A 24,776-nucleotide genomic window follows, 5' to 3' on the forward strand; every position below is an offset into this window, starting at 1 on the left:
GCATGGAATGGGAGATCCCTTGGGTCAGTCCAGCCCAGCTGTCCCCTCCCTGTGCCCTCAGGAACACTTGCCCACCCCCACCCATGGTCTGGGGGGACTGCAGACATGGCCTGGGCATGGCAGGGGCAGGGCAGAGCTGGATATGGCAGGGCAGGGCCTGGGGGCAGCGAGATGGGAGTGTGCAGCCTTCAGGGACACAGCAGAGCTGTGGGACAGCGCAGGACAAGCTGTGCTGGACATGGCCAAGGGCCCTGGCAAGGCTGGCAGTGGCCAGGAGAAGCCAAGCCTTGGTGTCCTGGGGCCCAGCAGCGTCTTGCCACCAAGGGCTGTGAGGAGGAGACACCTTGTCCTGAGGCACTGGGGCCTCCTGGCACAGCCCCAGCCAGGCTGGGCACTGCCATCCCTTGTCCTGCCCTCAGCACCCCTCCATGTGCCAGTGCTCCCGGCAGAGCCCTGAGCAAGCGGGCAGGGACAGGATCTGCCTTCCCTGGGCTGGGGCTCAGGCCTTGGCCTTTCTGCTGCCTCCAGCCAGCCCAGGCTCTGCTCAGCAGCTGAGCTGCCCACACAGAGCCTTTGCCTCCCTGCACTCCTGGCCTGGGCAGCCTTGGGCAGCAATGGCCCTGGGCCCTCCTTCATGCTCCCAGGGACTGCAGCTTCTTCAAAGGACTCGGGCTTTGCCTTGGAGTCCCTGAGAGCTTTGTGCAACCATGGCCTCCAATTATCAGCTGGAATTGGTCCCTGGAGATTCTTTGTCAGTAACAACACTCAATGGGGCTCAATGATGCTTGAAGGTGCTGCAGTTCTTTTAAGGTACTTCCCTTTTTCCTTCCCACACTGAGTCTCTGAGAGGTTTGTGCCATCCTGGCCTCCAATTCTCTTCTCCAATGAGTCCATGAGGGGTCTGTGTTGTGGATGGACCTCAGGGGACCCATTCATGCTTTGAGACACTTTGGGTTTTCCCTCGGACTTTGACTCCTGGTTAGGTTGGCGCAATCTCCTCTCAGGCCCTGAGCTTCCAGGGCTCAGCTCTAAATGCACCATGGGGCTCACTGGGATCAAGCAAGTCCTGACAAACCATGGCTCTGCCCTGATTTCCCTCTGCTCTAGTGCAGTCCATTAGGAAGGTTTCCTACAATACTGATGGAAAACTATTTGCAAGAGCTTCCAATAAATCCACATTCCTCTTTGAAGAGTATATTTTATGATTGTTCTATTTAGAGCAGAGGTGGCTGCAGCATTCAGCAACTGATACTAGCCCAGGGACTCTCCTGAGGATGTCTGGCCTAGTCAGAGAAGCTGTGCCTTAAGGTCTGAGGCAGTGTGGACAACCTTGCTCCACATAGCCCAAGCCCGTCCTGTCTCTGCTCAGTCACCTGGGACCTGCTGTGCTTGAAGAAATCGCTGCGCTCAGGCAAAGAGGGGTTTTCTTCTTTTATTTTTTGAAGCAATCTAAAACTCGTAAGCTTCCTTATTTAAAACAGACACACTCCTCAAGTGTGTGCCAAGTCCTAGGCACCTCAAGGAGGTTCCCCTTCCCCAAGGCAGAGCCCTGCAAGGAATGCTGTAGACACACAGGAAGTTCTGCAATGAACACAAATCCAGAGTTGGCTCAGGGCAGAATGAGAGCAACTCCTGAAGGACAGACCAGCTTTGCACTCCTTGCAGCTCAAAGCTCCCAGTGGGTCCTTGGGAGGTGTGTGAGTGACTCAAGAGTGAGGGAAGGGAAATGCAGAGAGCCCTGGAAGTGCTTCTGTGCAGACAGGCTGTGGGGAAGGGCACCGCACACCTGCCCTGGGCCGGCTGTGAGGGTGGATCATCATCCCAACCTGCACTGGCCATTGCAAGGGACTGCTGCCATGGACACTGCACCGACCCCACTGCGCCAGCCCATTGCTCAGGGCTGCTGTCACTGCCCAGAGCCAGAGGGGAGCCCTTGCTGTGGGTTTGTGCCGTGGCCGCCTGCCCTGTGCCGCGCGGGCCGGTCAGGCGCCGCGGAACCAGCACCAAACACCAGGGCCAGGGCCAAGGCCGGGTCAGGCAGACAGAAAGGGGCAGTGCTGGGCACTGTTTGCATGGCAGCCCTCACTGGGACACCACACCTGGGTCACCTGGCCTGGCAGGTGCCATGGAAACCCCTGGCAGGGACTGATGGCACAGACCCTGGCACTGAGACGCTGCTGGGCCGGGTGCTGAGCACAGGGCTGGGCACACAGAGATGCTTTTGCTCTTGCTCAGCTCCCACTGAGCCAAAGCCTGGCCTGCCCCTCCTCTGGCCACGCTGGAGAGGGGCTGGGGCTGTGGGAGAGCTTGGGAGGGGACACAGCCAGGACAGGTGGCCCCCACTGACCCCGGGGATACCCCAGACCATAGGGCATCACGCTCAGGGTATAAAGTGGGGGGAACAAGGAGGAAGGGGGGACATTTGGAGTGATGGCTTTTCTCTTCCCACGTAACACTTAGGCTGGAGGGGGCCCTGTTTCACCACTGGGCAGGGTCAGCACCAAAGACACAGACACCAACTGAAGGAATTGTGTCATTTATATCATGCACAGCTGCAAAGAATTACAAAAGGATAAGCTCAGCAAAGCACATCATCATTAGCAAAGCATTACAAAAAAGCTCAGCAATGCATCCAGTCATTGTTACCAGAGATTGCCTGGAGTGATTAAGGAAAGATCCATCACCAGTTAGCCTCAGGCTTTACCATCATCCACAGCCACACATCAGCTGGGGAAAGCCAAGGACTGGAGAGCCACTCCCAGACACTGGGAATTCCTGCAGGTGCCTCCACGTCTGCAGCCAATGAAGCTCCAACCCCAAAGCTGGGAGAGGACCCAGCTTTTACACTGTTTAACAAACAAGCTGGCATCACTGCTAGTGTGAGAACATCTGCTTTCATTCTCCTGACTGCTTTCTCCCAAAGCCTGGCCAGGGCTGAAGGAGGAACCAAGGGAGTTGACTTTGATCCTTCACCCCCAAACAAGGCCACATGGGGCTTTGTCTGTTTCTAAATACAGAAAGATAAATCCATGTTTTATCAAGGAACACATACATGGATCATGTTGTTAATCATGCTTCGTTAATGAGTGGATACAAATAAAACATTTGCTTGGAAGGTTCATCTAGAGGTGACCTTTGCCTCAGGACCTGTTCAGGCCTTGGTACTTTGATTGGTCCTGAGACCTATAATCAACTACAACCTTCGTAACAATTCTTTCAGTAACACAGCTTACATTTAAGTATTAAGCAAAAAGGCATCTCCTCTTGTTCTACAATTAAGTGCAGTGTAAGTTCATTACTCAGAGCTATTCACATTCCTTTTAAAACATGCCTAAATTGTTGCCATTCTCCCTTATTTACCAAATGCCTCTCTTTTCTTGACACTGTATCTTTTAAGGAAGGTCTCAATACTCCACTTCCCAGCACAAAGTGTCCCAGCAACTCACCAAGTGCACACACTGCAATGATCACAGGCCCTGCCACGAATGCATTTCACAGCAGCCTCTAATTTGGCAGCCATGAAGCCAATCCCACCAAGAAGAATTTTCTTCTTTCTGCCACTCTTCTACTGCTCTTTCTGTCAAGGTGATTCCTGGCTGTTGGCCTTCAAACCCATCACTGCTAGCAGTGCAACATCCCCGTCCCCTGATAGCCCAGGTTCCTCCTTGGCCAGCAAGAAGATAATCCGAGGCCATGTGGTTCTCTGGAGTCCCCATTTGTGTTTGTTGGAGCTCATAGGATGTGCTATTGGACATTTTAACAGCATCATTTGCTACCTATTCTAATAATCCATTCAGCTCATTCATGTCAACTCCACAGGACAGGGCAGCGCACATGGGGCGCAGGGTGAACCAGAATCTTTTGCTTTCTGAAACCCAAGGCACTCTTTGGGTGGAAAATGTTCTCTGAGCCCTAAGTCTTCTCTGTGCTTGTTGCTGAAGGAGCCTAAATGGTGGCCCTGCAGCTGGGAGTGGTGTGACACTGACACTGACCAGCTGCAGCACCCCAAGTTCTACTGACATTGGCAGTGATGGTAAAGCACAGAAATCTTCTGACACTGTTGCCTCTAGAACTATAACAGGGTTGGGTTTCTCCTGACGGGAAATCTGAGTGAATCCTGTCTCACTGATCATTGTATTCCTGTGTCCCACAGCAGAGTTTTCTGTAACTGTCCCTTCACTGACTCCGTTACGAGGCAGAGCCCATTGACAGAGTTCTGGCCACCACACAGGGTGAGCCCTCCAAGGGAACCCCATTCCTCCCAGCTTCAGCTGAGAACATACCCAGCAATTAGTGACACTGAGTGCTTTGGCTACCTTGGTCTTTACATTTTCAAAACATTTTTGATGACTGATCCCTTGGTGAAACTCTGGAGGTGTTTTGGCAAACAAAGTTTCTGGCTGACTATCAAGGTACAAATTACAGACATCAGTAGTACTTTAGTGACACAATTCTTCATTCTTTTTGCTCAATCTCATTCAAGTTAGGAACAATAATTCTGTTGTCCATGGAGCTGGCACCTTTTTAATTCCAGAATAATGCCCACAAGGTCCTTTAGTGTTCAGCTTTACCATGTTATCTGTGGGTAACAAGGCTTGGTGGGGCCCTTTCCCCTTTGGCTGGAAGAGGGCCAGGACCTCTATTTAGAGAAAAAAAAAGGAAAAAGAAAAAAAAACAACAATTAGATTAATTGTAAAAGATACAAATAAAATCCAAGTGTTAGTGAAACATCTTCTGTAACTTTGCATTAGGAGGTAAATGATCTTTTTAAAAAGAGAACTCAGTTATTTACATTGTAAATGTGTGATGGCATGGATCCATCTTACTGACCTCAGCAGCCTTTTTTAAAGTTTTTGGGGGTTGTTTCCAACATTGTTATTTTAAATTGTGGTCAAAGCAATAGGAAATTGATTGGGGCCCTTCCAACTCCAGACAGGACTGGGAATCTAAACTCTGTCAAACCCCAAATCCTTTAGAAGATGACCTTCCTTCTCACTCTGTGAATGAGCTGCACATTCCCTCTGAAATTGTCAGGGGTTTCTTACAGATGAAAAATCCCACTTACGGCCTTTTGCTCTGGTTTGGAAGTGGGAAGGGCAACTCTCCATCCATCAGCTCCAGACTGCACTGCCTCAGGAACACGGCTCACTTGCCAGCTTTGGCCACTCATGGCACTTCTAGAGGAGGAAAAAAGTGCAACTGCACAATTCCAGCCAAAAAGAAATGAAGAATGAATAGTGGAGATCCAGGCATTCCTGCGGAGATTCAGGGGTTCAGCTGGGACTGTGGAGAGTTTGGGTCCTTGCCAGTTGGATGTGTGTCCCCAGCTGCAATCTCCTGGCCTGCGGGAGAGTCTCACTCACCTGCCAAAGCAGAAAGCTCAGGCACTGTGCTCAAACGGGCTCGTCTGATGCAAAGCTGTCAGAGCAATGGGAGGGCAGAGCCAGCCCAGCTGTGCCCAGGGCAGAGCCCAGCAGAGCCCTGGCAGAGCCCAGGGCAGCCTCAGCACCCGCAGAGCCCGGCTGCAAGGAGAGAAACCAGAAACCACGCGTCAGCTGAAGGCTCCTGTCCCCTTGCCCCAGCTGCCCACAGAGCCCAGGCCATGCTGGCTGTGTCCAGAGCCGTGCCCAGAGCTGCCCATCACTGCTGCCTTTGGGAGCAGAGCAGGAGGGCAGGACATTCCCAGCCTACAGCCAGCCACAGCACATCCAGCCCTCAGCAGCTGCCCAGAGCAGGAGACTCCTTGTGCTTGTTGCCATCTCCCAAAAGCTCTGATCCCACCATGCCAAGCAGACGGGGACTCACCTCACGCCATCCTCTGCTGGGAGAAAAGCTGGTCCCAAATGATGTCCTCAGCCTTCTCCAAGGGCACGGCCCATCCACTCTGCAGCTGCTCCCAAGCACTTCCCAATCCCGACTGGACCTTACATTGAACGTTTCCTCAAGAAAAACAAACAACAAACTGTTGAAAAGTGATTAGAGACAGGGGGAAACAAGAAAACAACCCTTATCTCTGTCAGGGGTCTGAGGAAGGCCCAACTCCCATATGCTAGGGAAAATCCCACCCATGGGGGAGAGAAGCCCACACTTTCTCTCTTCCCTCCTGAACTACCCCCCAAAATAACAGTGATCACAAAGCAAACAAGGGCAGTGGAGCAGGCCAAGCCATTCCTTGCCTGCAAAGCAAAGCAGCCCCTGCACAGGTTCTGGAGTCCCACCTCTGCTCCCACCATGGGGGTTTGTTTGTGTCGGGCTGGCTGCCCCAGCCCCAGCCTCAGCCTAGGCCATGCTGGGTGGTAGGGGCTTTTAGCAGGGCCAGGAGCAAACTCCCATTTTGTATCCACCCCAACCCATGCCCCCAGCCCTGCCAAAAAGCAGCTGGCAGCCAACTGAAGTTGCATCTGCCCCAGAACAAGGAGAACCTTTTGTTCCCAGCCAGTCTGAGCAATGCCCAAATCTGGGAGCATTTCCCCGGCTGTGGACTCATCTGCAAATCCGCTGTGGAGCCTGGCTTTCGAGAAGGTGCCAAAAGTTCATCATCTTCAGCTGCCAGTGTCCAAGTTGAGGAAGAGGTTGTCATCCTTGATGTCGTCCTCGCTGTCTCCAGCAGCCCCACCTGGTACAGCTTCTCCAGGGGCTCCTTATCCTTCCCTGGGGGTCAGACCAGGCTGTCAGGGCTCTGCCCAGGGCCCCAGCTGTCAGGCAACTGGGACAAGCAAAACCACCTTGGATGGCAGCCACCAGTGCTGGGCAGAGCAGCTCAGCTCCAGCACAAGGGCTGCGTGTTCCCACCCAACAACCCCAGTGCATTGATATAGGCAAGGAAAAAAGTCTGGGTTTCCTTGATTCTGATTGCCAGGGCATGTGTGGAGCTGTAACTTACCAGGGCCCTGCAGCAAAGTGTGCATGAGGCTCTCTCCCTTCATCTATGACAGGTGACTATCCTGTATCCAAGGTTCACAGAACAGGTCTTCTAAGGAAGGTCTGTCCAAGAAGTGCATGGATAAACACCACCTGATAAGTTCTTGGCACTCTGGGCAGAGAAACCAGAAACCACCAGTCAGCTAGAGAAGGCTCCTGTCTGCTTTGCCCCACTCTTCCCATGCCCAGGCCATGCTGCTTTTGTGCTCCCAGCTGGGCCTAAACTTTCCCATCAATTCCCTGTTGTGGAGGAGAGCAGGAGAGCGGGACATGTGCCACCTCCTCAGCAGCTGCCAGAGCGAGATGCTCACGAGCCCGCTGCTGTCTCCCAGCACTGGTATTCCCCCGTGGCCAGAGATGAGGATCCACCTGGAGAGAGCCGCTGTGGCAGCGAGAGCTGATGGTCCCAGCTGATCTTCCGGCCCCTCCTGAAAGGGTGCTGCCCGCAGACCATCTGGTGCAGCAGGATGCCCAGGGACCAGATCGTTGCTGCCTCGCCATGGTACCAGCCCAAGCGGGTCCATTCTGGGGGGCTGTATGACAGTGTTCCTGTGGAATACAGATGGAGTTCATCAGGGGGATGCTGCTGCTGGCCCCAGCATCCCTGGGCATGCAGGGGCTGCCGCAGTGACACACGGAGTGACTGCTGCACTCTCGCCAGCACCTGGGACTTGTGTACAAACTCAGGGCTGGACAAGAAGCCACTGGTGTTGGAAGAGGGCAGCAGAAGCCCCAGCAAGGCCTGACCATGACATGTAAAGCAAAAACCCATTCAGGGCTGGGGGAAAAAACAGGTCCTTATCCTCCCTGCCTGCAGTGCCCCAAAAATATTATGAAGCCAATATTTTATGTTTTCATAAAATATTATGAAAACAAGGTGAATGGAGCAGTTCAAGCCCTTCCTCTCGCCTGCACACCAAACTGGCTGGTGCACTGGTCCTGGCCCCCTCCTCTGCTACCCCCACCCACGGGTGCTTTTGTCAGGCTGCCTGCTGCTGCTCCAACCCCAGCCCCAGGCAGAGTAGTGGGCAAAGGCCGCCAGCAGGGCTGAAAGATGCCTCCCCACCCAGCCCCGCTCAAAAGCAGCTCAGGTAAAGACTCAGTACCCTGACTGGCAGCAAAAGGGAGAATCCTCGCTGCCACACCCAGCTTGGCCTGTGAGATGTTGGGCCATGAGATGGTGGGACCGGGAGCACACCCCTGCCCGGGCTCACCTGCAAAGTCAGTGTAGGCTGTGTCCTGCAGGTAGGTGCCACAGCCAAAGTCGATCAATTTTGCCTGGCCAGTGGCCAGGTCAACCAGGATATTCTCTGGTTTTATGTCACGGTGCAGGACCCCGCGGCTGGTGCAGTGCCGTACGGCCTCCAGCACCTGGCGGAACAGCTCCCGTGCCACCTCTTCACACAGGAACCTCCGTGCCCGAATGAAATGCAGGAGGTCCTGAGACCGCTCCGGCCGCTCCAGCACCATCACGATGCTGTTGGGGAGCTCAAACCACTCCAGCAGCTGGACCACACCAGGGAAGCCAGTGGACACCTTGTCCAGCAGGACGATCTCCAGAGGTGCACTGGTGCCGTCGGGCTGCGGGAGGACCACGGTGCCACCAGTGGGACTGATGTCGTGCCAGGGCAGGGGAACCCCTCAGCCAGCCCGGGATGCTCTGCGCCCTGCGCTGGCCCCACGCCCGCTCCCCATCGAGGCGTCCTGGTGGCTTCCCCCATGCCGGGCCTCGCCTCATCCCCGCCCGGCACGGCCCGGCTGTTCCCGCTGGCCCCGCTCACTCACCAGCTCGCCCCAGCGCCGGACGCGGTTCCGTGGCACCCTTTTGATGGCCACCTGCAAGCCAAAGGCAGCAGCGGGCTGAGCTCGCCGCCCGCCCTGCCGAGCCCCATCCTCCTGCCTCCTTCTCCTCCTCCTTCCTCCTCCTCCTTCTCTTCCTCCTCCATCCGCCTCCTCCTGTCCCTCCTTCCTCCTCCTCCTCCTCCCTCCTTCCTCCTCCCTCCTTCCTCCTCCTCCTTCTCTTCCTTCTCCATCCTCCTCCTCCTTCTCTTCCTTCTCCATTCTCCTCCTCCTCTCCCCATTCCTCCTCCTCCTTCTTTTCCTCCTCCTCCTCCTCCTCCTCCTCCTCCTCCATGCCAGCCGCCGGCCCCGCCGCTCACCGGGGCGCCGTCCGAGAGCCGCGTGGCTGCGAACACTCTGCCGAAGCCGCCGCGCCCCAGCAGCGAACCCACTCGGTACCGCTCCTGCAGGGCCTCCTGCGCCTTCCCTGCGGGCGGGACGCGGCTGTCAGCGCTCGGCCCGGGGCCAGGAGCGGCCCCCGAGCGCCCCCCGAGCGCCTCGGGCCGGCCATCCCCAGGCCTTCGGTCTCGGCAACGGGACACGGGAGGCTCGGGGCCGGCGGCCGCGCTGCCGAGCGGCGGAGCTCGGGCCGGGGAAGCCGCAGCGGGGGCGGCGGGAGCGGCCGTGCCGCGTGTGTCCTCCGCGGGGCCCGGGAGGCGCCGGCGGCGGGGCCGGACCCTGCGGCGGGGCCGGGGCCGGGCTCGGGCCAGGCGGAGCCAAAGGGCGGCGATGCCGGCCCAGCCCCAGGCACTGATGCCCGCCCGGCAGCGCCACCGCCAGCACGGCCAGAGCCGGGCGGAGGCGAGACCGCGGCGGGGCGGGCGGGGCCGGGGACGGGGCAGCCCCGCCCGGGGCCGGGGGCGGGCCGGGGGCATGGCCCGGCCCGGCATGGGGAGAAGGAGGCGGGGAGAGGAGAGGGACACCGGCTAAGGACACCGAGGGGAAGGTGTCCGACAGCGGGAGAGAGAGAAGAGAAAGAGAAAGAGAAAGAAGAGAAAAACTGCTTTTGCTGCCGCTGCTGCCGCCGCTGCTGCCGCCGCCGCCGCTGCTGCCTCTGCAACTGAAGCACCGAGGCCGTTTGTCCGCGTGTCCGTTCCCCGCTCGCCCCACGAGCCCCACGGCCGAGCCCCGCGCGCCCCGGGGACAGCCCCTTCGTCTGTCCAGACACGGGAACTTTGCAGTGTGGAGCCCAGATCCAGAGTCCTGACTCCTGCACACTGGCAGAGGAATCCCCTCTGCTGTGTCGCTGCTGTGCATTGTCCTTGCTGAGGCTCAAACACCCTTGGGGCACATTCCCTTGCTGTAGGATTCCTACCTGACCCAAGCACTGCACTTATGTCTCCAGCGTTGCTTTCCAGTAAAAACAGGGGAAGGAAAACTGCGTGTAGCTCATGGTATTTTAGAGTGTTTGGAATTTGCTAAGTGACCCATCTTAGAGGTGAGATCCATTTGGAATTCACGGCATGGAGAAGTCGTGCAACATGGAAAAGGGGAGCATAGAAATAAAGAGGAAAACATCTTAGATACTTTCTTTCATTTTCATTTCACTTCTGCAACGCTGTTCCACTTCTCCAGGAATCTTCTCCTGTCTGCTCTTGACAAGAACCTCTCATGGAGAACAAGGTTGAGCTTCTGTCCCAAGATTTGCCACCTGCTGCAGCTTCTCTTGGCTTTCCACACTGCACTGTGTGTGCAGCGCGACTTTTGCAGCAAAGCAGGCCAAGTGTTTGGAGAACTTTACATGTCCTTTCTTTTCCTGGGGGGCTGGGGAGTTGTGCCACTGGTGAAGTGGCACAACTGTGACTGTTTGTCCTGGTTTAGGGCAAATTTTGTGAGGAAACCTCCAAAAGGAGTCCGTCTACAAATCAAGTTCAAGCGGCCCCTCTCTCTACTATTTCAGGAGAAGACTTCCCTGGAGAAAAGTGGAAAAAATCAGTTTATTTAACAAGTATAGTGTTCACAAGCATGAATAATATGAAATAAACCCCCTCAGAGTTCTGAAGAGATGGCAATTCAGAAAGTCCTTTTTGTGGGTTGTAGTTGGCTCACTCGGTCTCTTCTCAGTCCCTCTGGCACTGGAATGCAGGGTCCCAGAGCTCGGTGGGCCACAGGTGTGAGCTGCTGGTGTTTTTCTGGGTTTTCAGTCCAGAGCAGGTTTAAACAGTTCCAAGAAAAAGGAAAGTCTGTGATGGTTACTAAATTGTTCAAATGTTCAACTCCTGTTTGTTGGCAAGAAACCTTTCTGTGCCTCTGAGTGTCACCATCCCTGAGCCCAAAGGACACAAACCTGATGAGTTGTGGTTTCCACTGCAGGGGCACTTGGACCTTGGCTCTGCACAGGAGAGCTCTTCATCCACTTTCTCTCTTTTCCCCCCTCTGGGCATGGAGGGAGCTTCTGACTTCAGCACGTGACTCGTGTGTGGAAAGAGCAAATTTGGGCAGAATTGGGGCAGGGAGGGTTTGGGGGGACCTTGGGATCTGTGCTGGGCACAGAAAGCGTTTTCCATTGCTCTGAGACTGACTACTGTGCAAAGTGGATTTAATAGCCAGCAGAGGAATGACTTCTGCATTTGATGGAGCTGTGCCTTCCCTTGGCTTTGTTGGCTGACAAGAATTGAACATCCCTCTGTGTCTCAGGCAGCTCTTACTCCAAGGAAAGCAGGTGGGGGTTGGAGCCAAGGAGCTGAAACCTGCAGGTGCAGCCTGGGCTGGAGGGAGCTCAGATTTGCACAAGGCTGCTTTGAGTGCCAGGGCTTGGATGGGGGAAATGGTGGGGTGGGGGTAGGGACAGAGTCTGATGGATTGTCAGCCATCAAGGGTCTTGATTTTCATATCTATTTCAACTGCATGAGGAGGTACTTGAATTCAGTGTCAAGTGGAGATTGCACATATTCATTTATGTGGAATAAAAAGATGAAACAGGACCTAACAAATCTTTTCTGTGTCTTTATAAAAATAAAGCATTCACTTTGAATACACTACTAAAGCCTGCCTAATTAATCACAAAAGATTTAAAAACTTAAATCAAATTATTCCCAAAGGCTTGGCTTGTTCAAGCATTCTGAATGTTAATGAGCTTTGGGGCACTATTTCTCCAGTGAATCTAACTCAGAGTACACAAATTATTGTAATTCCTTTTAAATGTCTCATTGAGAGAGTTGCTTGGGGGATGAGGGTCAGGGCTTGTGTGTCCTGCTTGGCACAGTCCAGGCAGGGCTTTCACAGCCCCATCCCACACTCCATTTCCCAGCTGGAGCTGCTGGTGCCTCTGAGTTCTGCTGCCCCAGCCCCAGGGAGGACTTGGGGTCATTTGGTCACTCAGGAGCTGGGCTGGGAGCTCCAGACGTGGCTGTGGAGCATTGCCTGTGCTGTGCCAGGGACTGGCAGACACTGCTGGGCTGGGATAGAGGCTCTGGGGGGATTGGGGTTCCAGGGCAGGGCAGTGCTGGGGCTCCAGGGCAGGGCAAGGCTGGACCTGCCCCTTCCTCCCCCACACACAAAATGTTTCCAGCCAACAATCTCCTCCAGTCTTTCACACCAGGCAATGTTGGAGGTGTAATCCCAATTCTGGACATAGGCACCTGGATAAGAAGAGTTCTGTTCCATAGGAAGCAAAGCACAGAGCCCCAGTGTTTGGAAGGCAGATGAGAGCCTCACAAGGCCAAGGTCAGCCAGACTTGTCAGGAATGGCAGATTGTCTGCAGGCAGCCTCTGGATATAGGGAATTTTGGAGACAGAATCCAAATTTTGGCCATGGGCACCTGGAGAAGCAGGACAGTGTTGCAATGCGGGCAGCCTCTCTTGCCGCGATACCCCGAGCAGTGGTGTGCTGGGGGGTGAGAGGGAAGAGAACGGGCGGCTGCTCCCCCTGTGAAGCTCTGCAGTCCCACTTGGCGTGGGGAGGCAACACGGGACTTGGGGGTGAACAGGATGGTTTCATTCAGTGAGCCCCAAGACCCTCTGGGGAGGGCGAACAAAGGTTTTATACCAGAACTCAAGAGGCAGGGTATAGGAACAGCAACCACTGAGGGTACGCCTGGGGAAGAGTCTAAGGAGGAACTAACAGAGCACAAACCTATCAGGGGAAACAGGGGAGAGGAGTAACACAAAGTAACCAAAAGGGTGTTGAGCCTCACTAAATAGACAGGGAATGCTCTGGAAGCAGGGGAGGAGGCTAGGAGGAGTGACAGGGAATGTTCTGGGGAAAGGGGCAGGGAAAGGGAGGATTGACAACTTGGAGAGGAGGGGGGTAGGGAAGAGCTTGGGAAGATTGAAAACTGGGGAAGGGAGGAGATTAGGGGTTGGGGGTTGAACATACACAGAACAAATATCAAACTAAAGAAAAACACACAACAGGACAATTCTTTCCCATAGGAAGGAAAGCATGGAGCCTTCCCCAGTGTTTTGGGCACAGATGAGAGGTGACCCTCATGAAACCACTTCCAACCAGACTTGTCCTGGCAATATTCCTATGGGAACAATCCCTGGATAAAAGGACATTTGGACGTAAAATCCCAGTTCTGGCCATGGGCACTTGGAGGAGAAGGAGAGTTCTTTTCCACTGAAAGGAAAGCAGGGAGCCCCAGTGTTTCCTGTCCCAGTGAGCCCCAGTAGCAGAGAAGAGACCTTTAACATGCCAAGGTCAGCTGGACCAGTCAGGCAGTCCACGGGAGGCCAAACCAGCCAGACCTGTTCTGTGTTCCTTTGGTTGCATGGGGTCCCACAGTGTCACAATAGCCCCTGGGTTCCATGAGACCTCCTAGTTTCTCAATGGTTCCAATGATTCCATGAGGCCATGGAGTGTCCCAATGGTCTCCATGGTTCCCCAGGCCCCACAATGACATGTGAGTCCTCTGATCCATGAGGCCCACAATGTCACAATGGACCTTTGGACCATGGGGGTTTGCAGTGTCACAATGGTCTCCTTTGGCTCCACAGTGTCACAATGGACCACTGATGACACGAGGCCCCACAGTGTCACAATGGTCCTCTTGGTTCTGTGGGGACCCCAGGGTCACAATGGTCTCACTGGTTCCATGTAGCCTCACAGTGTCACAATGCTTTGCTGATTCCATTGGGTATCATAGTATCCCAATGGTCTCCATGATCCAATCTGTCCCCCAAGTGTCACAATGGTGTCCATTGTTCCATGGTGCCTCACAGTGTCACAATGGCCCCTTGGTCTCACAGGCCACACAGTGTCACAATGGCTCCTTGTTTCCATGGTTCCTGTGCTGGTGCATTCCCTCCTCCCCTTCTCAGGCTGCCCTGCCAGCTGAGAAATGCTCACTGGGCCTCGGTCTTGGCCAGCAGCCCCTGGGCTCAGCTCCTCTGGAGCTCATCACAAACACTGTCTGCTCCAGGCACTGCTGCTGCCCAGCCAGCTCCTGGTTACTTTAGGAGCAGCCCTGGAACTGTTTGTGTCCCCTCAGTGGCACAACATCCCTGTTCTCACCCTGCCAAAGAAAGCTGCTGATGCCAAGTGTGGCCAGGATGAAACATGGCTGGGACTGCAGCCCCTCTCTAGGGGCCCTACAAACAGCGCTCCAAAAGGAGCCCTTGGAGCTCTCCTGGGCCAGCGACTCCCTCTGAGTGGGGCCTCTCCGAGCCGGGAACTCTCCCGTTTGCTGAATTCGGGGATCCCGAAACAACGAGGGAGCCTGGGCCGATCCCCCGACTCCTCCAGGCTCAACCCTTCCCTGCTGGGGAGATGCCAAAGCATCCTCAAGGAGCATTTCCCCGCCCTTAGGGGAATTTCTCACAGGTGCCTTGCACTGACTCTCTGTGTCTGTGTGCACACAGGAGTGCCTGTGCTGGGGAATGTGGCAGAAATGCTGCTCTCTGAGGGCTCTGAGTGCCCTGGATAGCTGAGCCTGTCAGGCCTGTAAGTGAGGTCAAGTGATGCAGCCTAAGCTAAGTTAAATGCTGCTAAGAGTTGTTTTTTGCTATAAGTTATAAGCTGAGCTAAATCCTGTTAAACGATATTCCTCTGTTAAATTGAAAAGTCATAGGTTATGTTAAATACTGTTAATATCTGTTCTTTTGCTAAATTTTGAAGTTGAAGGTAGAAGTTAAGGTTAAGGTATAAGTTAAGTCCTGTTAAATTTGAGCTCTGTTCAGCTTTTGGCCCATATTCCTTTTATCCTTGCCCTCACTGTTCTATGTGTCCCTGTGCCACATAAAGGGACAGTTCTCTGATCATTTCAGTTTGATTGCCTGGATTTTGTTTGGATTTGTGGTTGATTTGTTTCCTAGGGGTGCCTTAAGTGTGAAGTGTTGTCCTGGGTTGTAAGATAAGCTTGTATTCCATTTGCCATCTGTTGAAGGCAAACCGGTTGGACAGGTTTTTGTTATCTCTCTCAGAGACAATGGTTTGCCCCGTAGAGGCAATGGTTTGTTTATACACCATTGACTGATTCAATGCAGGGCTGGTAAATGTAACACCGTGAGGGGTCCCACCCAGAGGGGGGAAGCCAAGCACTCTACTGTTGTTTAAAGGGGTAGCTTTTTGGGGAGAGGAGGCAGCTCTCTGGGCGGGACTCCGAGAGAAGCAGCTCGCTCTCTCTCTTCGCGGGATTCCCAGAGAAGCAGCTCGCTCTCTCTCTCTTTTCGGCGGCACTCGCAGCGAAGCAGCCGGCGCGCGCTGAGGCGACGGCAGCGGAGCTCAGAGGCAACCCCAGCGCAGAGGAAGACCGGCCCCACTGCCACCAGATCTTCAGAGGAAAACTGTACCCTTCTAAAGATCACCACTTCAGCTGCAACTCATCAACCATTGCAAGGGGAGCAATTGTCCCAGCAGAACTACTGGCACCCCGACTCCTCAGGTTCTGGACTTTTTTCACTGGTTTTGTTTGTACCGATTGCATTTGCCTTTTTAAATTGTTGTCTAGTTTTCTCCTAGTAAAGAATTGTTACTCCGATTCCCACATCTTTGCCTGAGAGCCTTTTAATTTAAAGATCCTGGTAATTCAGAGGGAGGGGGGTTTGCCGTTCTCCATTGCACAGGAGGCTTTGCCCTCTTCCACAGACTCCTGTCTTGTCGAACCAAGACAGAATTTGGCGCCCAACGTGGGGCCCGACGGCATTGAGAGGGAAAAAGGATTAACAGTTCTTAAGTAATTTGGTTTTTTGTTGTGTGTAAAAACATCTTCAGCATCACAATGTGGTCTAGTTTACCTTGGTTTGGGTGGCACGTGATCGTAGCTATACTTTTCCCATTTGCAGACCCTTATCTAAAAATGGGTCCTATAACTAAGGCTACGGTGTCTGTTATCAAGTTTGGCTTCTGGGTTAATTGGGTGAGGAATTCATGGATCTTTAATTTCCTCTGGAAGGCAGGTACATGGATTTATAGCTATCACATGTTAACTGTATGTTTTTGGGGTTACTTTAATAACGGTACCTACTGTGAGGAAATAGCACCTGGGCAAACTTTCTCCCAACCTTTTAACCATCTTTTTGGGTCTGCTCCACCAGTTCTCAAAGGGTTAAGATCCTTTCTAAGTGCTAATGATACCATACAATGGGTGGTGTTGCTGATAGTCCTGTTATATTTAGCATTCAGAGATAAGGGAAGATTAACCTGGATAGCTACCCTCACACCTACACCACAGACTCGAGATGCTGCTGCTCCAGAGCCTGACCCTGCCCCACAGCCCACCTCAGAAATGAACCGCCCAGATTGGGTGAGGGTTCTGGTTAAGGAGATACGAGAGATGCTGAAGGAGTGCATTTCCCCAGCTGGTGAGAAACTGGCCCTTTGCCTTGAGGAAGGACAGTCTAATAGTACAGCTGTGGAACCCACAGATGTTACAACTGTCCAGGTTCCAGCTGAACCACAAAGGCAGTCACGGTCAGCAGCAGTGGCCCCGGTAGAAACAAGGAAGTCTAAGGTGAAAGCAGAGCACCCTGCAGATAGGGACAGGAATGGAGGAACCTCACAACCCACAGGGGACCCAGAGATTGCTATCATCACCGAGTCCCTGACGTACGAAAGTCTTCGTAATCTGCATAAAGACATTGTGCGACGAGGGCGTGAGGCTTATGCTACCTGGCTACTCCGGGTTTGGGATCTTATGGGTACAGGCGTGCAGCTGGACGGTGGTGAGGCAAGGAACTTGGGACCCTTGACCCAGGACTCGGGTATAAATCAGGTTTTTGTAAGGGAACCAGGATCCCTTTCTCTCTGGGAGCGGCTCTTAATGAGTGTCAGGGAGAGGTTTGTCCACAGAGAGAGAATGCAAGAGCACCATCATAGAATGTGCTGGAAGACCCTCGAGGAAGGGATCCAACAGCTGAGGGAAGTGGCAGTATTGGAGGTACTCTTTGGGAGGGATGGACGACACAATAATGACCCATACAAGGTCAGGTGTACGGGACAAATGCTGTGGAGTCTGGCAAATCTTGGGCCATCTCAATACACCTCCTTCATTGCAACAATCAATGCTGACGCCCACCAGGAGACAATAGGTTCTGTTGCCAACAAACTTAGGAATTATGAGAGTATGATTAATGGCCCAATGCAGGCTCATATCTCAGCTGTGATTAAGGAGTTTAAAGAGGAGATGAGGGAGGAGATAAGGAAGGTTAATACAGCACCCGTGAGAGTCACAGGCCCCAGAATCAGCGCCCAACATTCCCCAGCTAGAGAGAGAGGGTACACCCCAAGGGCTAATCTGTGGTTCTTCCTGCGTGACCATGGGGAAGACATGGGGAGGTGGGATGGGAAACCCACTTCTGTCCTGGCAGCACGGGTCCGTCAACTTAAGGAGGGAAACTCTAACCAGGGGAGTTCCACCAAAGTGAAGGTAGCCTCAACCTCCCGTGACCAAGCTTGTGGGTACGATCTGTCAGACCCCCTTGAAGGGACCTCTAGTATGTATGCCCAGGAAAGGAATGATAACCAGTGTTAGAGGGGCCCTGTCTCTAGCCAGGGAGAGGCATGGGAAAACCGGATCTTCTGGACAGTGTGGATCCGATGGCCTGGCACATCAGAGCCACAAAAATATGATGCTTTAGTTGATACTGGTGCACAGTGTACTCTGATACCATCGGGACATGTGGGGGCAGAGCCTGTTTCCATTGCTGGTGTGACAGGGGGATCACAACAATTGACTCTGGTGGAAGCCGAGGTGAGCCTGACTGGGAAGGAGTGGAAGAAACATCCTATAGTGACTGGCCCAGATGCTCCGTGTATCCTAGGCATAGACTTCCTCCGGAACGGATATTACAAAGACCCAAAGGGACTCAGGTGGGCTTTTGGAATAGCCGCTGTAGAGGCAGAAGACATTAAGCAATTGAACACCTTGCCTGGACTGTCAGAAAACCCCTCTGCAGTAGGACTCCTAAGGGTGGAAGAACAACGTGTGCCAATTGCGACCTCGACAGTGCACCGCCGGCAGTATCGGACGGATCGAGATGCCGTGATCCCCATCCACAAAATGATTCGGGAGCTGGAGAGCCAAGGGGTGGTCAGCAAAACCCACTCACCCTTCAACAGCCCCATCTGGCCTGTGTGCAAATCTGACAAAGAATGGAGATTGACTGTGGACTATCGTGGCTTAAATGAAGTGACTCCACCGCTGAGCGCTGCTGTGCCGGACATGCTGGAACTCCAGTACGAGCTGGAGTCCAAGGCAGCAAAGTGGTATGCCACCATTGATATTGCTAATGCGTTTTTCTCCATTCCTCTGGCAGCAGAATGCAGGCCTCAGTTTGCTTTTACCTGGAGGGGCGTGCAGTACACCTGGAACCGACTGCCCCAGGGGTGGAAACACAGCCCCACCATCTGCCATGGACTGATCCAGGCTGCACTAGAAAAGGGTGAGGCTCCAGAACACCTGCAATACATTGATGACATCATTGTGTGGGGGAGCACAGCGGCAGAAGTGTTTGAGAAAGGTGAGAGGATCATCCAGATACTACTAGAAGCTGGCTTTGCCATCAAGAAGAGCAAAGTCAAGGGACCTGCCCGAGAGATCCAGTTCCTGGGAGTGAAATGGCAAGATGGACGGCGCCAGATTCCCACTGAGGTCATCAACAAGATCACAGCTATGTCCCCACCAACCAGCAAAAAGGAAACACAAGCTTTCCTGGGTGCCATAGGTTTCTGGAGAATGCACATTCCTGAGTATAGCCAGATTGTGAGCCCTCTTTATCTGGTTACCCGAAAGAAGAATGATTTCCACTGGGGCCCTGAGCAGCAACAAGCCTTCACCCAGATCAAGCAGGAGATCGCTCATGCTGTAGCCCTTGGCCCAGTCAGAACGGGACCAGAGGTCAAGAATGTGCTCTACTCTGCAGCCGGGAACCATGGGTTGTCCTGGAGCCTTTGGCAGAAAGTGCCTGGGGAGACTCGAGGCCGACCACTGGGATTCTGGAGCCGAAGTTACAGAGGGTCTGAAGCCAACTACACTCCCACAGAGAAGGAAATCTTGGCTGCCTTTGAAGGAGTTCAAGCCGCCTCGGAGGTAATTGGCACAGAAACACAACTCCTCCTGGCACCCCGACTACCGGTGCTGGGGTGGATGTTTAAAGGAAAGGTTCCCTCTACCCACCATGCCACTGACGCCACATGGAGCAAATGGATTGCCCTCATCACTCAACGCGCCCGTATTGGAAACCTGAATCGCCCTGGGATTTTGGAGATAATTACGAACTGGCCAGTAGGTGAAAACTTTGGTCTCACTGATGATGAGGAGCAGGTACAAGTGGCAAGGGCTGAAGAAGCTCCACCATACAACCAACTACCAGCAGAGGAGACCTGCTACGCTCTTTTCACTGACGGTTCCTGTCGCATCGTAGGGATGAACCGGAAGTGGAAAGCAGCCGTATGGAGCCCCACACGCCAAGTTGCACAAGCTACCGAAGGAGAAGGTGGATCGAGCCAACTCGCCGAACTCAAGGCCGTTCAGCTGGCTCTGGACATTGCTGAAAGGGAGAAGTGGCCAAAGCTCTACCTTTATACTGATTCATGGATGGTAGCCAATGCTCTGTGGGGCTGGCTGGGAAGGTGGAGGAAGGCCAACTGGCAACGTAGAGGAAAGCCAATCTGGGCTGCTGATATATGGAAAGACATTGCCTCTCGGGTGGAAAAGCTGACGGTGAAAGTCCGTCATGTAGATGCCCATGTCCCCAAAAGTCGGGCTAATGAGGAGCACCGAAACAACGAGCAGGTAGATCAGGCAGCAAAAATAGAGGTGTCAAAGATAGACTTAGATTGGCACCATAAGGGGGAGTTGTTCCTGGCTCGATGGGCTCATGATGCCTCAGGTCATCAGGGCAGAGATGCCACCTACAAGTGGGCACGAGACCGAGGGGTGGATCTAACCATGGACAGTGTTTCCCAGGTTATCCATGACTGTGAGACGTGTGCTGCCATCAAACAGGCCAAGAGAGTGAAGCCCCTATGGTATGGTGGGCCGTGGTCCAAGTACAAGTATGGGGAGGCCTGGCAGATTGACTACATCACACTGCCCCAGACACGCCAAGGCAAGCACTACGTGCTGACCATGGTGGAAGCCACCACTGGATGGCTGGAGACTTTCCCTGTACCTCATGCCACTGCCCGGAACACCATCTTAGGCTTGGAAAAGCAAGTCCTGTGGAGACACGGCACCCCTGAGAGAATTGAGTCTGACAACGGTACCCATTTCAAGAACAGCCTTATCAACACCTGGGCCAGAGAACATGGTATCGAATGGATATATCATATTCCCTATCATGCTCCAGCTGCCGGCAAAGTTGAACGGTGCAACGGACTCCTTAAGACTACCCTGAAGGCACTTGGTGGGGGAACATTTAGAAACTGGGAAATTAACCTGGCAAAAGCAACCTGGATGGTCAACACCCGGGGGTCTGTCAATCGAGCTGGCCCTGCTCAGTCAGAACCCTTACACGCAGTAGATGGAGATAAGGTCCCTGTAGTACATATGAAAGGTATTTTAGGGAAAACTGTTTGGATTAATCCCACCTCAGGCAAAGACCAACCCATTCGTGGGATTGTCTTTGCTCAAGGACCTGGTTACACTTGGTGGGTAATGCAGAAAGATGGGGAGACCCGCTGTGTACCACAGGGAAACTTGGTCTTAAGAGAGAACTGGGTGTAAGATTTCATGGTGTGCAGATGGAAATAGAATAAGGGGTGGATAATGTCCTGGGTTGTAAGATAAGCTTGTATTCCATTTGCCATCTGTTGAAGGCAAACCGATTGGACAGGTTTTTGTTATCTCTCTCAGAGACAATGGTTTGCCCCGTAGAGGCAATGGTTTGTTTATACACCATTGACTGATTCAATGCAGGGCTGGTAAATGTAACACCGTGAGGGGTCCCACCCAGAGGGGGGAAGCCAAGCACTCTATTGTTGTTTAAAGGGGTAGCTTTTTGGGGAGAGGAGGCAGCTCTCTGGGCGGGACTCCGAGAGAAGCAGCTCGCTCTCTCTCTTCGCGGAATTCCCAGAGAAGCAGCTCACTCTCTCTCTCTTTTCAGCGGCACTCGCAGCAAAGCAGCCGGCGCGCGCTGAGGCGACGGCAGCGGAGCTCAGAGGCAACCCCGGCGCAGAGGAAGACCGGCCCCACTGCCACCAGATCTTCAGAGGAAAACTGTACCCTTCTAAAGATCACCACTTCAGCTGCAACTCATCAACCATTGCAAGGGGAGCAATTGTCCCAGCAGAACTACTGGCACCCCGACTCCTCAGGTTCTGGACTTTTTTCACTGGTTTTGTTTGTACCGATTGCATTTGCCTTTTTAAATTGTTGTCTAGTTTTCTCCTAGTAAAGAATTGTTACTCCGATTCCCACATCTTTGCCTGAGAGCCTTTTAATTTAAAGATCCTGGTAATTCAGAGGGAGGGGGGTTTGCCGTTCTCCATTGCACAGGAGGCTTTGCCCTCTTCCACAGACTCCTGTCTTGTCGAACCAAGACAAGTGTTCAGTCAGGAGCAGAGTGACTCTTGCCAAGGAACTTTGTGGTGCTGTCGCTTAATATTAAATCTGGTTTTTGCTGCTCCCTTGCCGGGGACTTTTCAGCGCTCTCAAGCCCTCGTTGGTAACAGGGTGAAGGAGCCCTGGCCAAGGCTCTGGCCCTGGGGGACACAGGGACAATGCCAGGGGGTCCCTGTCCCCCCGTCCCACCCCCCACAGCCCCAGCCCCCGTCCCTGTGTTGGGCTATGGGGTTGATCTCGTGGAACATCCTCTGGGGGAGGCTGCGGCGACGGGGGCGGGGGGACCCGGGGGGACAGGGGACCCCCCTGTGCATGAGCAGTGTTGGACTTCTCTGGGGGAAATTGGGGCAGAGTGACCTCCTCAGTGAAATCACACAGCCCCTGGGATGTCACAGAGCCCCAGTGATGTCACACAGCCCCTGGGATGTCACACACCTCCTGTGATGTCACACAGCCCCCGTAATGTCACAGGACCCCTGGGATGTCACACTGGCCCTGTGATGTCACACAGACCCAGTGATGTCACACAGCCAACTGTGAAGTCACACAGCCCTTGCGATGTCACACAGCCCCAGTGATGTCACACAGCCCCTGCGATGTCACACAGCCCACTCTGAGATGTAACAGGCCACCTGGGATTTCATACAGCTGCTCTGTGATGTCACAGCCTGCTCTTTGAGGTCCCAGTCTGCTCTGTGATGTCACAAAATCTGCCCTGTGGCGTCACAGCCCAGCCTGTGATGTCACAGTCTCCCTTTAATGTCACAGCCTGCGCTGTGATTTCACAGTCAGCTCTGTGATGGCACAACCCACTCTCTATTGTCTCAGCCTTCTCTGTGACATCACACAGCTGCTCTGTGATGTCACAGAGGCCTTATCTATGATGGCAGAGTCTTCTATGTAGCCTCACATCCCATTCTGTGATGACACACAGCCAGCCTGAAATGTCATAGACAGCTTTGTGACATCAGAACCTCTTCTGTGATGTCCAACCTCCTCTGTGATGTCACAGCCTGCTCTGTGATGGCAAAACCCACTTATCATGTCACACAGCACCTCTTGGCCTCACAGACCCATCCTGTCATGTCACAACACCTTCAGTGATGTAACACAGCCACCCTATAATGTCACAGCACACTCTGTGACCTCACAGCTTGCTCTGTGATGTCATACAGACATCCTGTGATGTCACAGCCTGCTCTGTGATGTCACATAATCACAGAAACCAGAATTACTGGGTTGGAAGAGACCTTTAAGGTCATCAAATCCAACCCATGCCCTAATACCACTTCAGCTGAGCCATGGCACTGAGTGCCACATCCAGTCTTTTTTTAAACATATCCAAGGATGCTGACTCCACCACCTCCCTGGACAGACAATTCCAGTACTTTATCACCCTTTCCATAAAAAACATTTTTCCTAATATCCAATCTAAATTTCCCTTGGTACAGCATAAGACTTTGTCCTCTGGTTCTGTCAGCTGCTGTGAGGAGAAAGAGACCAACCCCCACCTGACTGCAACCACCTTTCAGGGAGTGTAGAGAGTGGTAAGGTCACCTCTGAGCCTCCTCTTCTCCGGGCTAAACAACCCCAGCTCCAACACTTGTTCCTCACAGGACTTGTGTTCCAAGCACATCACCAGCCTTGCTGCCCTTCTCTGGACATGCTCCAGGTCCTCCATGACCTTCCCAAACTGGGTGGCCCAGAACTGGACACAGCACTTGAGGTGCTGCCCAACCAGGGCAAGTACAGGGGAAGAATCACTGCTCTGCTCCTGCTGGCCAAACCATTCCTGATCCAGGCCAGGAGCCATTGGCCTTCTGGGCCACCAGGGCACCCTGCTGGCTCATGTTCAACCGGGCTTTCGACCAGTGCCCCCAGGTCCCTTTCTGCCTGGGCACTGACCAGCCACACCATCCCCAGCCTGTAATGTTGCAGGGGGTGTTTGTGGTCAAAATGCAGGGATGGGCACTTGGATTTACTAAGCTTCATCTTATTGGACTCTGCCCATCCCTCCAACTCTTCCAAGTCTCCCTGCAGAGCCCTCCTACCTTCCAACAGATGGACACACGCTCCCAGCTTAGTGTCATCTGCAGATTTACTAAGGAAAGGCTCAATCCCCTCATCCATGTGGTCAATAAAAACATTGAACAGAGCTGGCCCAGCGCAGAGCCCTGAGGGACACCACTGGTGACTGTCCCCAGCTGGATGCAGCACCGCTCACCACCACTGTCTGGGCCGGCCATGCAGCCAGTTCTGAGCCCAGCACAGAGTGCTCCTGTCCCAGCCGTGGGCTGCAGCTTTTCCAGGAGTGTGCTGTGGGAGACAGTGCCAAAGGCCTTGCTGGAGTCCAAATAGACACATCCACAGCCTGTCCCACATCCACCAGGAGGGTCACCTGGTCATGAAAGGAGACCAGGTTGGTCAAACACGACATACCCCTCCTAAACCCCTGCTGGCTGGGTCTGACACCCTGGCCATCCTGTAAGTGCTGTGTGGTGACACTCAGTGTAAACTGCTCCATGACCTTACCGGGTACTGAGGTCAGGCTGACTGGCCTGTAATTACCAGGATCCTCCTTCTCACCCTTGCTGTGAATGGGCATCACATTGGGCAGCTTCCAGTCATCTGGAACCTCCCCAGTGAGCCAGGACTGCTGGAAAATGATGGAGAGCAGCTTGGCAAGCTCATCTGACAGCTCCCTCATCGCCCTGGGGTGGATCCCATCTGGTCCCATGGATTTATGAACATCCAAGCAGCTCAGCAGTTCTCTGACTGCCTCCCCCTGGATAACAGTGGCCCACTCTGCTCCCTGACACCATCTACCAGCCCAGGAGGACAGTTGTCCTGAAGGCAAATCGTCTTCTCACTAAAGACTGAGGCAAAGATGGCGTTAAGCACCTCTGCCTTCTCTCCATCTGCAGTTATTAAATTCCCTTCCACATCTAATAAATAACAAAGGTTGACCTTACCCTTCCTTTTACCATTAATATATTCATAAAAACATTTTTTATTAGCCTTTACTGAAGTTGCCATTTTAAGGTCAAACTGAGCTTCGGCCTCCCTAATTTC

The 24,776-nt window shown here is 53.5% G+C and overlaps 1 protein-coding gene across 1 annotated transcript; it reads right to left on the reverse strand.

The window, feature by feature from the left end:
* Positions 1-6,926: 6,926 nt before the first annotated feature.
* Positions 6,927-24,411, reverse strand: LOC110484333 (serine/threonine-protein kinase pim-1-like). Its single transcript, XM_085564035.1, has 6 exons — positions 24,237-24,411; positions 9,081-9,187; positions 8,707-8,757; positions 8,136-8,502; positions 7,291-7,470; positions 6,927-7,033 (listed from the first exon to the last, which is right to left on the reverse strand). The coding sequence occupies exons 1-6, from the start codon at positions 24,409-24,411 to the stop codon at positions 6,927-6,929; spliced, it is 987 nt and encodes a 328-aa protein (XP_085420161.1).
* Positions 24,412-24,776: the final 365 nt, after the last annotated feature.

This window comes from Lonchura striata, chromosome 32 (genome assembly GCF_050655825.1).
Source record: "Lonchura striata isolate lonStrDom1 chromosome 32, ASM5065582v1, whole genome shotgun sequence".
Lineage (NCBI taxonomy): Eukaryota > Metazoa > Chordata > Aves > Passeriformes > Estrildidae > Lonchura > Lonchura striata.